Source organism: Acomys minous, assembly GCF_964271855.1.
Source record: "Acomys minous genome assembly, chromosome: 4".
NCBI classification, from domain to species: domain Eukaryota; kingdom Metazoa; phylum Chordata; class Mammalia; order Rodentia; family Muridae; genus Acomys; species Acomys minous.
This window is the reverse complement of record NC_140486.1, coordinates 63,910,455-63,926,639: the sequence shown is the minus strand read 5'-3', so window position 1 is coordinate 63,926,639 and position 16,185 is coordinate 63,910,455. Positions and strand designations below refer to the sequence as shown.

The 16,185-nt window shown below is 41.8% G+C and overlaps 1 protein-coding gene across 1 annotated transcript in view; it reads left to right on the top strand.

Moving 5' to 3' along the window:
• The first annotated feature begins 3,103 nt into the window (after nucleotides 1-3,103).
• DSG3 (desmoglein 3) overlaps nucleotides 3,104-16,185 on the top strand; it is a 32,910-nt gene continuing 19,828 nt past the window's right edge. Inside the window, exons 1-7 of the mRNA XM_084780636.1 lie at nucleotides 3,104-3,362; nucleotides 12,021-12,056; nucleotides 12,686-12,817; nucleotides 13,664-13,819; nucleotides 14,252-14,396; nucleotides 14,996-15,162; nucleotides 16,039-16,167. Of these exons, the coding sequence (XP_084636762.1) occupies nucleotides 3,315-3,362; nucleotides 12,021-12,056; nucleotides 12,686-12,817; nucleotides 13,664-13,819; nucleotides 14,252-14,396; nucleotides 14,996-15,162; nucleotides 16,039-16,167 (813 nt within the window). The 5' untranslated portion in view covers nucleotides 3,104-3,314. The remainder of the gene's footprint in view (nucleotides 3,363-12,020; nucleotides 12,057-12,685; nucleotides 12,818-13,663; nucleotides 13,820-14,251; nucleotides 14,397-14,995; nucleotides 15,163-16,038; nucleotides 16,168-16,185) is intronic.

Sequence of the window (16,185 nt, the reverse complement as noted above, 5' to 3'; positions counted from 1 at the left end):
CAGAAAGACAGAGATCATATGTTCTTCTCTTCTTTTGGGGGACCTAGATTTGATAGACATGGATAAAATCATATATGCATAGATGACATCAACGTAGAAGTGGAACTTTCTGGAGAAGTTATGGAGAAACGAGCATGAAAAGGGCAAGGCATGAGGGTACATGTCCCAAGTATTCTATACACCAGCATACTAGTGTGATATTTGCCTTACGTGACCTAGAATGGTAAAATAAAACATAAACTGCTAAGGGCACAAAGACCAAAAAAAATTAGAGAACCCCTTCTGCGTGTGAATCCCTTTGCCATTAACTCAAGAATAATCTAAGGAAATGCAGGATATCAAATGATGGGAGAAAAATGAAAGCATCTGATTTGTCTTTTCTTGTTTCCCCCACATTTAGAATACTACTCCTTCACATTACTTCTCAAATAACTTACTTTTTAATTGCAAAATTAATACGTTTTCAATGGTGGTGCACATCTGTAACCCAGCACACAGGAGGCTGAGGCAGGAGGATCTTGAGTTCAAGGCCAGTCTAGGCTACTTAGTAAGACCCTGTCTCAAATAAAACCAAAAAAAAAAAAAAGTCCTCATTACAAAAACAAAATCATAAAATAAGTCAGCATGTAATCAAAATGAATAAAATACAACCCCGAAAATAAGCTTGAGGCTTATGATGATCCTTTCTATCACTTTGTCGTTCTTCTGTGTTTCTCTTTGAGTGAATGAACAGTGTATATTCATATACCCCAAAGCTCTCTGCACCCTTAGCTATGGGCAAACACTAAATTCAGAAGGCCCCTACCCTAACATTCTGACCACTTACATCAAAATTGCGCAAAACACTGGCAAATGCAATAAATCTCCTCTCATGGTCTATGCACTCACATTTGCTCACAAGTCCAGTCCCAGATCGATCACCTCATTGTCCAAAGACTTCGCCCTGTACCTCAGTCCTTCAGTGCTGACAAGGGCTCAGTAGTCACCTACTTTCTAATTCTAGTCCAACAGCGCATAAAGTATGTTTGCTGGAATCACAGTAGAGGAAACTCTACAAGGCATGTCAAACCTGACCTCTTGAAGTTTTCTTTCCAAATAGGAGTAGATTTTTAAAAGATTCAGTAATTATTTTCCTGATACAGACTCAAATCCCCAACAGATTTGTCAAAATCTGTTTTTTTTAAACAGATTGAAATATAAACAGATTTCTTTAAAGAGTATAATGGGGCTGGGGAGATGGCTCCATTAGTAAAATGATTGCCTTGTGAGCCCCAGGCCCAGAAGCCAATCACCAGAACCCCAAATCTAGATATGGTAGCGTGGTTGCAATCTCAATGCTCGGGAAGCAGACACAGATAGCTCCCTGGGGCTCAATGGCCATCCAGTCAAGCCAGGAAGAAAATTTGTAAAAGGAAGGTCAGGTCTGGTGGCACACACTTTTAATTCCATTACTCCAGAGTCAAACATGAGCTCTGTGAGTTCAAGACCAGCCTGGTCTACACAGTGAGCTCTAGGCCAGGCAAGAGTTACACAATGAGAACTTATCCAAAATAAATGAGTGCATACATAAATAAAAAGGTCATATGAAGATAACACTTCAGTAATAACACCTGAAATTGTCCTCTGCCTACCAAACATGAACACAGATACAGACACACACACACACACACACACACACACACACATTTACAGTTTTACCCAGGGATCAGCAAGTGAACAAGACAGAAAGTTAATCTGTTTGCTTTGCAGTCATTCAGTGTCTTGTATACCTGTTGAACATGGCTCAGCTGTCCCATGCTAGGATCAAGGCAGCCATTCACAACAAAATAAGTGGTCGGGTCTATGTACATTAGCTTTTGATTCTCAAAAACCTTTATGGCAAAAAAAAAAATAGTTTTCTGGAGATAGGTAGTAATGATCACAGCCACACAACTCTATGAATGCACTTAATGACTCTGCGAGATACCCTTAAACGTGGCTGCCATGAGGGCTGGAAAGATGGTTCAGCTGTGGAGGCACAAATGGCCAAGGTTGATGACTTGAGATCTATCACCATGACCCAGATGGTAGAAGGAGAGAACAGACTTCTGTAAGTTGTCTTCTGACTTTTACACACACACACACACACACACACACACACACACACACACACACACACACATAAATAAATAAGTAAAATGTAATTTTAAAAATTTTTTGTGGTAACATTCCACCATAATTTATAAAGAAACAGAGACAAAACATGTCCTACTAGATTTTCCTTTTTAACTCCTGGCCTACCTACACAACCTTTTCTGCTAAATACTCAAGAATTAAATGAACTCTCTTGAAATAAAATGCTTCTAAAATGATATACCAATCCTTCTAAAGGTAAAAGTGTTCTTCTGAACCTCCTTTTTTGGATTTTGTGAAACCAACAACCGTCCTCTTCTAGCTCCCACCCCCAAACACAGGGTTCACTCCAAGATTTTAGGTGTTTCCCAGCATGCAGCAAGTTCAGGGTAACTGCCTTGGGGGACTAAAGGTGTAATTAAAAGAGCACCGTGATAACCTATCTTATAGTCAATCTACTTTCTCTAAGTTATAAGTGAACAAAGACACAATTGGATGTCACCAGCATCAACATAACCCAGTTCTGCAATGCATTAGTCATATACCTCAAACCCCAGCACACCCAGGCAGCTGTCTGTTTCTATTTATTTCTAATTGATTTATTTTATTCACACTCTGTATTTCTAGTTAGCTATGTCGTTTTCTTTTCTTTTTTGTTTGTGGAACTTTCAAGTAACATGCATTTAATTAAGACATACCCCTGACCCATACACAAGCAGCCTGAAAACTAGTGCTTTACCACAAGAACATTTGGGGAAATTTTCTGTTTCTTCTCACCACTTTCCTGTTTTCAGCTGTAACCATAAGAAGCCAACTAGATTTTTTTCTTTTTTCAGTGTGGCCAGGCCCAGCTCTAGCACTTCCATGGCATGATTAATGTGTTATTCATCTGGTACCTTCCTATTCAACTTTTGCCTTTAGCCTGTGAGCTTCTCGTTTAGCTTCCAACAAAGGATTCCATTGCTGTAGGAACTGAGGTGTGTCTCACTTTTTTACCTGGGAGGCAGTGATGCAAGCGTTTCTGGAGAGACCAATCCTTGGCTTGGGGTGGGGAGGATCAGACTAACAGGCCACCAAGAGAGTCCTGGGGCAGACAGCAGAGCCACCACTGCCAGAAGGGAACTTCAGACTTCGGATACAGACACCCAGGTGAGGAGCTTCAGCAAGGGGCTTGGATTCAGTCACCAGAGACACCAGCGGCAATGACCTGCCTACTTCCCAGAGCCCTGGGGCCTCTGGCCCTCCTGATGGTAAGTCCCACCTTTTTCTAAAACTAGTACACTTCCCCCGCTTCTTTGCTTACTACAGAAGACTGGGTTTGGTTGCTGAATCCCTGTTGTACATTTTAAAAAGGGGACAGCCAGACTAAACATATAATTGTGAACTTCTTTAACTCCTTCCTTTTTTTTTCTTAATTTTAAAAAGAAATGTGAAACAGGAAAAAAGTTTATTTTAATGTAGTTATTATCTGTTTCTTCAGTGATCGAGTGAACTCATCCCAATCCCAGATTTTATTTCCCACAATTTTCATTTTCTTCAAGGCAATGCATGTTTTCTAACATACAAATGAGAGCATGCATGACACCGCCGTTTCAGTTTTCTAGGATAACATGCCTCTTGTTAAGCGTATGGCTAAGACCTCTGCATGCCTGATCTTGATACCTGACTTGTTTTTAGAGTAGTCACCAACCGTTGAACTAAAAATCAAAGTAATTTTAACTCTAGACAGGTTGGGAGGGTTATTAAGAGAACCGGTTTTACATTTATCCACTATGTGCAAAATAGATGACGCTTCGAGGGATGGCTGACATGAACTTGGGGGGAGGATGGTATTAGGAGAGGGACTCTCCTGTGGACAGGAAAGCTTTATGTTTCAGAAAAGTCAAGAAGAATCTAAACTGAAAGCCTTAGCTTAGATACCATAAGCTAATTTATGCCTTAATCATTGTGTGACTGAGGAAAAAAGCATGTCGTATGCATAGCATACATGAAGATCACCAACACTTGAATATAAATAAACACAGGAAAAATTTCCAGAGCCAATTGCCACATTGTGGATGGTAAACTTGACCTCAGCGTCCATCCGTCACCATTGCTTCATTTCAAAACACAGACAACAGCAATGTCTAAAAGTTACGGGGAAACAGATCTCAAGAGCTGTCTAAAAATCAGAGTTGTCTGCCACACAACAGATGCCTTGTGTGAAAGAATGTCTCGGCTCTCCAGTGTATGGCATCGCTCAAACAGAAAATAGGCGCCACACAAGTTTTCACAAAAGGAACCAATGATTCTCTTTTAACTGTAAAGCAGCCTGCGGTTCTCATGGCATGCTGGTGATGAGAAAGTTAGTGCATGCTTTCTTCTGACACACAGCAAAGTTTTGCCCTTGCAGGAGGAGAGGAGGAAGGCAAAGAGAAGGAAATAGAGGAAGAGGAGAAGAGCAGGGGGGAGGAGAGAGGCAGATAGAGGGAGGGAGACAGAGTCAGAGAAATACGAAACGAAGAGTCCAGATCTGACCTGTGCAACATCATAGCCACTATCCATACGTGGATGTTGATCACTTTGAATACAATTGTTCTGAGATGAGATATGCTGTTAAATGTCAAAATATACCATAAAATAGTTAGTCATAACAAAAGAGTGTAAAAGATATTCTTAGCTTTTAGCTTGCGTATTGAAAGGATAGTAGTTTCCATAGGTTAAATTAATACACCACTAATTAGGAAACTTTTTAAGCAAGCCTTTTAATGTGACTATAAGAAATTTAAAACCACTCATGTGATGACATTAGTGCTTAAGCTAAGCTGTATCCTTAATCCTTCTTTCAGAGGGCAAGGGCAGTGTTAGGCAGGTAAGACCCAGCGGATTCGGTGGGAGTTGACATTCCATAGGTAGAGACGGACCGAAGTGTTCCATTGTCAGACCCAGGCAAGCAAAGACAGGGCTATTGTGCCCTTGGCCAGGGGCTGTGGAGCCACCGGTTTGACATGTTAGAGAATCAGGGTTCCTTTTAGAAAGGTGGATGAGTGTGACGTTGAAATGTTAATTCTGTGACAGTAAATGGAATCCTTTCAGAAACAAGGAGCCACCCAAAGTCTTGACATAATGTGGTTACCGGTAAAAAGCCATGTTCTCAGAGCCTGGGCATCATTTGTTGTTGAAGGGCGGGGCCTGAAAGTTGAAAGACAGACGTGTCTGGAGGTTCTAAGTACCCATCCCATCACTCACACACCATACAAGGTCATTGGACAGCATCGCAATGTGAGATGTAACAGAAAGGCCTAGACTTAAGTGTGTTGCTGTTTCGTTGACTCACTCCAGTCTTATGTTCTCCACTGTGAAATAAAAATCATCTTAGGTGGGGCATGGTGGCACACACCTTAATGCTACCACTCACCACTGAGGTGGAAGAGGCAGCCAGATCTGTGAGTTCAAAGCCAGTCTGGTCTACACAGTGAGTTCCAGGACAGCTCTGTAGAGAAACTTTGTCTCAAAAAAAAACAAAGAGAAAGCAGAGAGAGAGAGAGAGAGAAAAGAAGAAGAAGAGAAGAGGAGGGGAGGGGAGGGAGAGGAAAGGAGGGAGGAAGAGAGGAGGGGAGGGAGGGAGGGAGGAAACGAATATCATCTTAGCCCTGTCCCTGCTTCCCTAAAATGTCCACAGTGTACTTGGGAACATCCTTGTGTACTTGAAGAAAATGGAAGTGTTTGAAAGACCTTGATACCATCCAGTTGTAGTATTTCAATTCTAGGATAGTTCTTGATGGCATGCGCCTCAGTGTAGTGTTTCAAATTTGAATAACCACCAGCCTCATTCTTAATAAGTTAAGGAAGGTCCTACCTGTTTCTTCGGTTAGAGTATATTAAGAATAGTTGTGTGGGGCTGGGAAGATGGCCCAGCAGGTTAAGAGAGCTTGTTGCACAAATATAAAAACACGGGTGTGAATCCCCAGGACCCACATAAAAAGTCAGGTATGGTGACGTGATCTGAAGCCCCAGCACCATGGGAAACGGGGACATGAGGATGGCTGAGGCGTGCTGGCCACCAATTCCACGTTCGGTGAGAGACAGTGTCCTATGGGAATAAGGTAAAGAATGGCAAAGAAGGACATGCAGCTGCCTTCTCTGACCTCCATGTATATATGTATGTAAATAATTACACACACACACACCACTCACCTATACATGCATATACACAAGTAAAAAATTTTTTGAAACAGTATTTACAAAACTAATGTTTTAGAAATGGCAAGAAAAAGTCCAACCTTAAGTAAATAACTGTGAGTGTGGGAAAATACATATTATTCAGGTTAGACATTTTCCTCAAAAAATCACAGCTATTTGGACTTCAAGATTAATCATTTGGAGCCAGGCGTGGTGGTGCACGCCTTTAATCCCAGCACTCGGGAGGCAGAGACAGGTGGATTGCTGTGAGTTCGAACCCAGCCTGGTCTACAAAGTGAGTCCAGGATGGCCAAGGCTACACAGAGAAACCTTGTCTCAAAAAAACAAAAAAAAATTAATCATTTGGAAGATGGAGGTACAGGATGCACCTGAATATTCTTTTAAGGTTGTCAGATTTATCAGTTCTCTGTATTTATCTTATTTATTTCATATAACAGAGAATCAACATTTGAAAATAATTTATGGCTAAAGATGCTTACCTTCAGAGACTTATTTATGAAAATAAAACTTGTCTGCAAAGAAAACTATTATTCAGTATCTTATAGCTAACAAAATTTAAAACACATTTTGAGTCATGACTTTCCTTAACTGAAGAATGAGCTAGTCAATTTCATGTTATAACGCTGTCTAAAACTTTACTTAGGAAATTAACAGAGATGTTTAAAACTCAAAAGTTGAATACAGTTTTTTTTCAAGTTGTTTTTGGTAAAAGGAGAAAATGTTGAAGTCATTAAAATGTCAAGTCAGGAGTAGAATATATCCTAAAAACAGCAAGAATCACTTCAGCCATCTTTTCTATACAATAACAAAGTACATTTGTTTTTTTTTTTTAAATGGCTTTAAGTTAATGTCCCATTTTAACAAATGGAAAGTCTCCATGGTGTCTTTTACATTATTGATTACTGAAGTGGTTGTTTCCACGGTTAATAAATATATGAAGATGAGTGTCCCATGAAACAGCTTCAGAATTCAGGACTCTAAAGGCAGAGGAGCCATGCCAGGAATACTGCTTAACTCCGACCGATGTTGGCATTGGTCAGGGGATGCAATTATTTCTATCAATTAGCATCCCCTCCCCCTTGCTTAACACTAGAAGTCCGTGTTCAGAAGTTTCTCGTAAACATCTTAGCCCTTGGTGCTTCCTTTCCAGTAAAAAGTCAATCTGATAGCCCAAGGTGAGGGCTTGCTCGGGGAAATGGCTCACGAGGAAATTGCATAGATGATGGGCCAGCCATAATTACATGACGAATAACTGAATCTGCCTTATGCACAGCTTTTCCTTAATGTGGTGCAGCTGGCCGGGCTGTGCGTTGCACAACTTCAGTAGGTGCATTCATGGGAACTGCAGGGGGAGCAGCACCCCTGAGGTTTGCAAGGAGCAGCCTACGCAGGGATACAGTGGAACACTGTGCCTTTGATCAGTGGAGAACGAACACACACACACACACACACACACACACACACACACACACACACACACACCAGTGCCAAGGAGTCTCTGCAGACTAGTCAAAGAGCTTTTTGACACCCCTTTCCTTTTCTTGTTATTCTGAGATTAGTATTTACTAAACACCTACCATGTACTTGGGGTCACCTATGTGCCTTATTTACATCTGTTAATAGATCAACCCTCACAACAAACCTACACATGAATACAAAGTGCTATCCTCCTATGGCAGATGAGGAAAAGGAAGGATTGGGTCGTGCTCCCAAGTCACATAGTGGCACATGCCTAAGACTGGGATTTAAGTCCGTCTGGAGGCTAGGAAGATGGCTCAAAGGGCTGCCAAGCAAGTGTGAGGGGCTGAATTCAGATCCCTACAGCACATGTGATATACGTATGTAATCAGAATTCTCCTATGGGAAGATGGGAGGAAGAGACAGGAGAATCAATCCCTGGAAGCTTTTGGCCCAGAAGCCTGGAAACCACAGCAGCAAGCGAGAGGCCTACCTCAAACAGACACAGAGACACCGAGGTCATCTTCTAACCTCCTCACGCATGGCCTGAAACTCACACACCTGTATTTGCCCACACACACACACACACACACACACACACACACACACACACACAAAGAAAGCCAGGACCCAGGGTCCAGATTTGCACCAGCACACTTGACACATCCTCCAATGCATCCAAATAGAATATTCACAAACAGCCAAGGGCATCACTTTTACTGAGCATATCTTAGCTGAAAAAAAAAAAAAAGACCACTTACTAACTTAATTGAGTTCTTGAAAACAGAATTGTCTGAAATTAAATACAAGTTTCTAAGTAACATATATTATTCAACTGGATAATTTTCTTTGATGAATACAAAGTTCACTAGAATTGTTTTTTTGGCTTTAAATTTCAAAAATTCTATACAATCCTGACTTAGACTTACATAAAATTTTTCTACTTTATAGAACTGTTGGGGTTTTGTTTTCAGTGTAAAATCCAATAAATTACGTGAGGCATTCAATGCGTCATTGTAGAGCAGCCTTTGTGTTAGATGATGCCCCAACCATAGGTTAAAACATGTGTTCTGAGGACTGCAGGCTAAACCACGCTGTTCAGAGGGTTATTGGTGTCAACTGTGTGTTCGGATTAGTTTTGTCAGCTTGCAGTGGGATTCTCAGGGCATTACGCATCACAAGTGAAGGAACTTCCACACAGACCTCAGGATAAGTCACACATTCATGTGTATCTCGCTCATCAATGTATCTTGAAGGACTGCTGGGACCTGGTGTCTTTACAGTCACTGCTCCTGACTAGTTGACCGATTAATTACAGCAGCGAAGCACCAAACCATGTACATCTCATTGCTTTTTCTTTTTTGCCCTAAATGTATACATATAAAAATCATACTTCAAATACGTAATGATTCCTTTGAATGACCAAGTTGCTCTCTCAATTCCCCAGAGGGGAGTGTGGCACAGCCTTTGATACATTAGAAATGGGCAGTGGGACCCTGTAAGCTGCTTTGCTCACAGCTACAATGCACCTGGCAGAATCCCTAGGCGGGGGGTGGGGGGCGGGTATTTTTGGCTCCTGGCGCTCCTGGCCCCAGCCTGTCACAGAAAAGCATTATGGCAAAGGCCAAGAGAGTCAGCAGCTGCTCACACCGGAGGCAAAAAAAAGACTTGCTGAGGCTAGAGAAGAGTGCAGCTTTTTGAGCCCCACCCTCGGAGGCTGAGTTCTCCAGTCAGGATCCATCCGCTCCTGAGGCTCCAGGGCCCTCGGAATTAATAATGCAATCTCAGTTCTAGCCAGCCATTTCAGCATTCAGAAATGTTTCCTATCAAGTTCCTCATTTCTGGAAACATGTTTCCGCAGCACTAAAGGACGGGGACATCCTTTGAGATCAGTCATAAAAGAAAAGAGTTTAAAATGTAGAATGAGGGCTCTGAGCAAGGTGTGGCTGAGCACGCCTTTAGTCCCAGCCCACGGGGGGAGGGGGGGGTGTCGGGGGGGGGGAGCAGAGGCAGGCGGATCTCTGAGTTGGAAGCCAGCCTGGTCTACATAATGAGTTCCAGGACAGCCAAGGCTACACAGAAAAAGTCTGTCTGGGGGGAGGGGGGGTGAAGAAAAAGAAAAAATGCGTGCTCTAACTCTGTGAGAGCAAAGGGAACACTTTGCCTTCCTGGGAAGGTAGGAGCAGGGCTTTAACGTCTATTAGAAGACTCATTCTCCCCGGGGCTAGTACAGACATGACTCATGTTTCCTGCAAAGAGGAGCATGCCCAGCCCATCCTTCCCCCTCTGAATCAGATGAGAAAGAATGGCCCGTGACCACATCACACTGGTCCTTTCTTCCCTAGTAGACCACATGATGTTGGAGCATCATCCTGAGACGCTACTTAAAATGAAATTTTCAGTTGAAATGTTTACAATGGAGGGGTTGGGTTGATCATCCCGTGTCTGGTGTAGTGGCTCCTTTGGTTCAGACTTGGTCCTGCCTGTTGGTTACTAAATGATGTGATGAATCTCTATTGTTTCAGGATCAACCACAGCGTTTGGCCAAATAGAAATCTAAAGTGACTGCCATGTAACTTTCTTTGGTGAATTTATGTTAGCTTGGGGGTTAGGATCTAGTGTCACGGCAATGCACTCACCCTGGAGATAAAGTTGCTGTGTTTCAAACCCTGGCTTGTCGGGGATTATTAGCAGGGACAAAGTATTTCTGTTCTTGTATCTCTATAGGTATAGAAACAGGGTTACATGGTAGAATCTTCTCCAGGTGATATTATCATGAATGATGTTTTGTGAATAAAATCTAATGAAGCCACCTACAGCTGCCACACTTGTAACTTGCTCCTGTTATTTGTCTTCTATGACCTTTTATTTCCAGCTCTCACATTCAGTGAATCAGCCAATAGTTGCTAAACACTTGAATGGGAAGGAATGTTAGTACAAGGCCGAGGATTTGGAAAGTTTATGGAAAAACTCCTTAGTATATGCACAACAGTACAATACAGGGAACACTGGCATTAGAAAGCATGAGCTGTACAAACTCCGAGAGGGAGGCACCAGACAAGACAGCTTCATGGAGCTTGTTGGTACTTGACTGCGTAGATCACATGCAGGTAGACAGTAAGGGGAGAGGAATGCATTGCGGGTAAAAAAACAATACAGCTGCCAGGCCTGTGGGCTCCTGAGGAAGCAAAGGTGCTGCCCAACTTACTTTATCCTCAGTTAATTTTTATACAAATTCTATACAATGAAGTCCTTTTGTATAAGCACATACTATAGATAATAAGGGTTTGGGGTTTGATTTTGTTGTTGCTTTTTTTCCCCTAGGTTTTTTCTTTTGTTTTGTTTTGTTTTTGTTTTTTGAGACAAGCCCTTGCTATGCCATCCTGGCTGTCCTCAAACTCTCTGCAACTGTCCTGCCTTTGCTTTCCCACAGCCAGGATTTTAGGCATGTACCACCATATACACCTAGCATCTAGTTTTGAATAATCCCATGACACTTTTGGAAGTTTATCACAACGGTTCCTAAAGCAACGACTTCTGGGAGCTGTTTATATGGTAACCATGTAAGAAAGATCCAGCAGCTTTTCTCAACCGGCTGAGGGCATAATTTTACAATCAAGGAGACGGTGATGCTGACGGGGATGGTAATAACGGCGGCTATGAATCTTCTTCCTTGTTTTTGTTTTCTTTTGTTATTTCTGTTTTTTAAGACAGAGTTTCACTCTGTAGCTCAAGCTAATCTAAATTCACTGGGTAGCTCAGGTTTGTCTCAAAGTAGCAACAATCCTCCACTATCAGCCTCTAACTGCTGGTAGGTTTCTCTTTCACAACCTGAAAATCTGAAGTCTGAAGATACATTGCAGGAGCTACAGCACTCGGTGCTCTTGCAGAGGACCCAGGCCCACACCAGGATTCCCAGCAGCACACCAACATGGCAGCTCACAACCATCCTTAACCCCAGTTGCAGGGGATCTGACAGATGCACACCTAGTGCACACACATGCATGCAGGCAAAGTATTCACATACATAATGTAAAGCAAATAATCTTTTAAAAGTCTGAAGTCGGATTGAAAAGTTAGAGGAACTTCTTTGTTTGGAGAAGGCTATTCCTTTTCCTGGTAGGATTTTACACTTTGGGGTGCTTCTACAAACCAACTTTTTAAAAACTAGACCGGAGGAACAGAATATAATAATAAAGATTATTAGCTTTACATAGTCACTTGTTTGAAAAACTTACATGGAATTTGGTTCTATTTGATGTCTACAGGTGGTGTTGCTGGTGCACGGGGAACTGCAAATACAGGTAAAGTATGCTGTCTTTATCATTAAAATCAGAACTTAATTTTAAAACAAAGTCATATTGAGAAAAGCATTTAATCAAATCATTTGCTATTTCAGCTGTGCAAACATATAAAACTAAAATCCTAGCAAGTAGCCCCAAATATTTTAAGGTTATCTATAAATATTATCTCATATGGTCTTAATTTCATTTTTTTTTCTATTGGATTGTGGTTGGTTGGTTGGGTCTGTTCTTCTGAGAGTGGGTCTTCTGTGTAGTCCTGCCTAGCCTGGCACTCACTATATAGGCCAGGCTAGCTTTGAACTCCTGGCAATCTTCCTGCCTTAGCCTCACTAGTTCCTGATTGCAGACATGCACTACTATATCTGGCTCCTTTCTTCTTACAAATAACAAGTCAAATTCGGTTTGTGGAATGCATCGGGAGAAAATCCAATATGATTAAGTGCTAATACTAAAAATCACACAGCTTTGTAATGACCTATTTAATGCTCCTTCTTGACAAAGCATCAGGTGAACAAATGGTTCCAAAGTAGAAATGAAAGTTCCCCAGCCCAGGTACCTATCTATGACCAATATTCAAAGCAAAGACTGCTGGTCATGTGCTTGGTAAAGTGGGGTCTCTTTCAACACAGCTGGGAGGACAGCACAGAGAAGACGGAACAGCACTGCAGCAGATCAAAAGAAGATACAAGCGTGAATGGGTGAAATTTGCAAAGCCCTGCAGAGAAAGAGAAGACAACTCAAGAAGAAACCCAATTGCCAAGGTGAGTTATAGTGACAGAAGCAGTGTGAGCCTTAGACTAAATGTGCTACATGCAACTTAAAGGCAATATAGCAATTCCACTTAGAAATGTGCAGCCTGGAAAGTCCACGGAACAACAACTTATTGTCTCCATCAAAAAACTACAATAATAGTAATAATAAAAAATTAAAAGATAGAGAAACGATAGCCCCTAAGGTTATAAAATGTGACTAAGAAATATACTAACTAGTTTTAATGTATAAGTGGGTATATATGGCAACTCTAATAGGCAAGAATGGAAAGAGAGGAAGGTGACAGATGACTGGATACGCCATGGTTGGGTAACTACTGGGGCTGCATGATTAACTGTTTCATGAACATTGTACTAGTTTCTCTACTAAATAACTGTAAAACTATAATGATAAAACCAAGTTCACACCCATCCATACTTTGAACGTCTGGTACCTTATTCTTTCCCTTTCCATCTTAATTGTCACATCTTCCCACCTAGGAAGCATCCTTTTCGAAATGTTAAGTAAGAATTTTGCATGCAGAAGTCTTCTCAAGACTAAGGCCCCTTTGTTCCCTTATAACATTTTAACATGGCCACCATGGTACCACCCCCCGCCAAACAAGCATCCTAACACCAAAATGACTAGTCAATCACTCGTGGTCCATACTGGTGAGCAGAACAATACTTTATTTCTTGTTCCTACTCTCCGATGAATGAGTACAGCAAGAAGTAAACACACCGTGATGGAAAGTGTGGACCAACTGAACAACGGCTTTCGACCAGGAACATGGAGGAGCCAGGAGAAGCCTCATCAATGGATGGTCAGCTTGACCTTTAAGCCGATTTTTCTTACAGATCACTTCAGATTTCCAAAAAAACCAGAAAATCACTTATCGCATTTCTGGAGTGGGAATTGATCAGCCTCCTTTCGGAATCTTTGTTGTTGACCCCAACAGTGGTGATATCAACATAACGGCCATAGTTGATCGTGAGGAAACCCCGAGCTTCCTGGTAAGTCCTCAATCAGGCTGTCCTCCTTGGTGTAGTTTGTGAAGTTAGAAGGTAGCTTTTCTACTGGTAGGTTTACAAAAGAAGGAAATACAAGGATTAGTCTGCCAAAATTATGAATTTCTCTACCAACAACATTCTGCTATGGTTCATGTCCCTGGCATAATTCACTCAGAGAGTGCCCAGGGAGGGCTGGGATGTAGCACACAGATTTTCATAACTTCATCCTGCCAAAATACAGAAGCTTGAAGGACAGGGCAACTGCACCAATGGCAAGAGTGGGTACCTTTGCCTTTGCCCACACGTTGGAGATGTGCTTGTCTTCCTTGTTCGTTACATTCTGTATATGCCAACATTGGCCTAATTTCTGTGAGTTTTAAGAATATGCAAACTAACTACATGGAGCAATAATGAAAATTCCCCCTGTGTTTCTAGATCACATGCCGAGCTCTAAATGCCCTGGGACAAGATGTAGAGAGACCACTTATATTGACAGTGAAAATTTTAGATGTCAATGACAACGCTCCGATATTTTCACAAACTATATTTAAAGGTGAAATTGAAGAAAACAGTGCTTCAAGTAAGTCTTCCACAGAGCTGCCCACCTCCAATTCATTTATCTTTCAATTTCATGTATCATTACATCAGTTCTTACTAACTATTCTGTTAGTTTTTGCAATAGTTTGACAACAAAATTTCATTAGATAGTCTGAGACTTCCTTTCCAAAATGTGTAGCGAACTCTTAGCAATTAGCCATCAGAATTGTCCTGAAGTTAGTGCCCAGTTGTACAGCCTCTGTATGGGCCACAAAGCTCAAGAGGCCTGTTAGGCAGCCTAGATGTACAAGCTCAATGGTTTTAGATCACAAGGGAAAGAGGTATATCCACATATTTGGATCATTTGGAAAAGGAAACATGCATACAAGTACATCGATGTGGGGAAGAACTCCAAAAAGCAGATAGCCCCAACCTCAGGAAAGGCAAGGCTGAGGGAGCATTGGAGGATTTTACTGAAGACCAACAGATCCTAGAAAGAGACAGCAACAGTGACACAGTTTTGTGTTTAGCACACAGGTAGTTTTAATCTCTTTTTAAGTAAGTGCTAGACTACTTTGACTATTTAATGTGAATATAATGCCAGATGCTATGTAGTGTTTGACAATTTTCCTGTATCACTAGATTCACTGGTTATGATCCTAAATGCCACGGATGCAGATGAGCCAAACCATATGAACTCCAAAATTGCCTTCAAAATTGTTTCCCAGGAGCCCGCAGGCATGGCCATGTTCCTCATCAGCAGAAACACTGGAGAAGTCCGCACTTTGACCAGTTCTCTTGATCGAGAGGTAAAACGAGTTGCTTGAAAACATTAACAAAACAAAACAAAAAAACCTAAAGGGTTTCATGGCAGGCAACCCAAGAACGGTGCCTCCATTTTGTCTGACAATACAAAGAAAAGTAGGGGAAAGACTACCAGCCTTTGCCTGAGCCAATCCAGGGAAGTTTGCCTCCAGGGCTGTGATTCTGCTGTAGTGGCATGTGTGCCTGTGAGCACAGCCTTTCACACAACAGCTCAAAGGGGATGGTTAAGGTAGACACCAGTGGACAGAAGCAATGACTGCACTGTGATTAATCCCTAAGAATGGGAGAAAATTCTAAGATGAAGAGATTTCTATGTGTCACAAAATCTTGGTAGCCTATCTTTTCTCTAGATGTCTCCACTTAAGTTTACCTCTGCGCACAAAATCCCAAACAATTCCTTCCTTTCTTTTCTCATCGTCTCCCACCACCACTTTGTATCTCCAGCAGAACAGGCTACTGAGATGCGTGGTATTTTCACACAAGTCACTTTTCCAATAGACTGGCAAGGAAACTCCACAAGTGAGCGTCTCCTGGACAACCACATCTCCCCCACGTTACTGTAGCCCATTTTTGTTTCGTTGTTGTTGTTGTTGTTGTTGTTGTTGTTGTTGCTTTGCTCTGAGTCCACAACAACACTGCCTTCATAAATTTACTAAAGAGGACACCTCTTGTAGCCACCTACCACTTCCACCCAGTCACCTGGAGGCCCACCAGTCTCTCTCTGCCATGGACAATTAACAATGTGTGTGAGCCATGATTCACGAACCCAAATGTTTTCACTACCTTATCCATAGAAAGCAACTACTGGCCGTACACAATCTTTGACAATTAACCTTTGCTCTCTTTTTCTCCAAATTTAGCAAATTAGTAGCTACCACCTGGTTGTGAGTGGTACAGACAATGATGGAACGGGACTGGCGACTCAATGTGAATGTAGTATTAAAGTGAAAGATGTCAATGACAACTTCCCAATGCTCAAAGAGTCTCAGGTACACCCACTTGTCCTT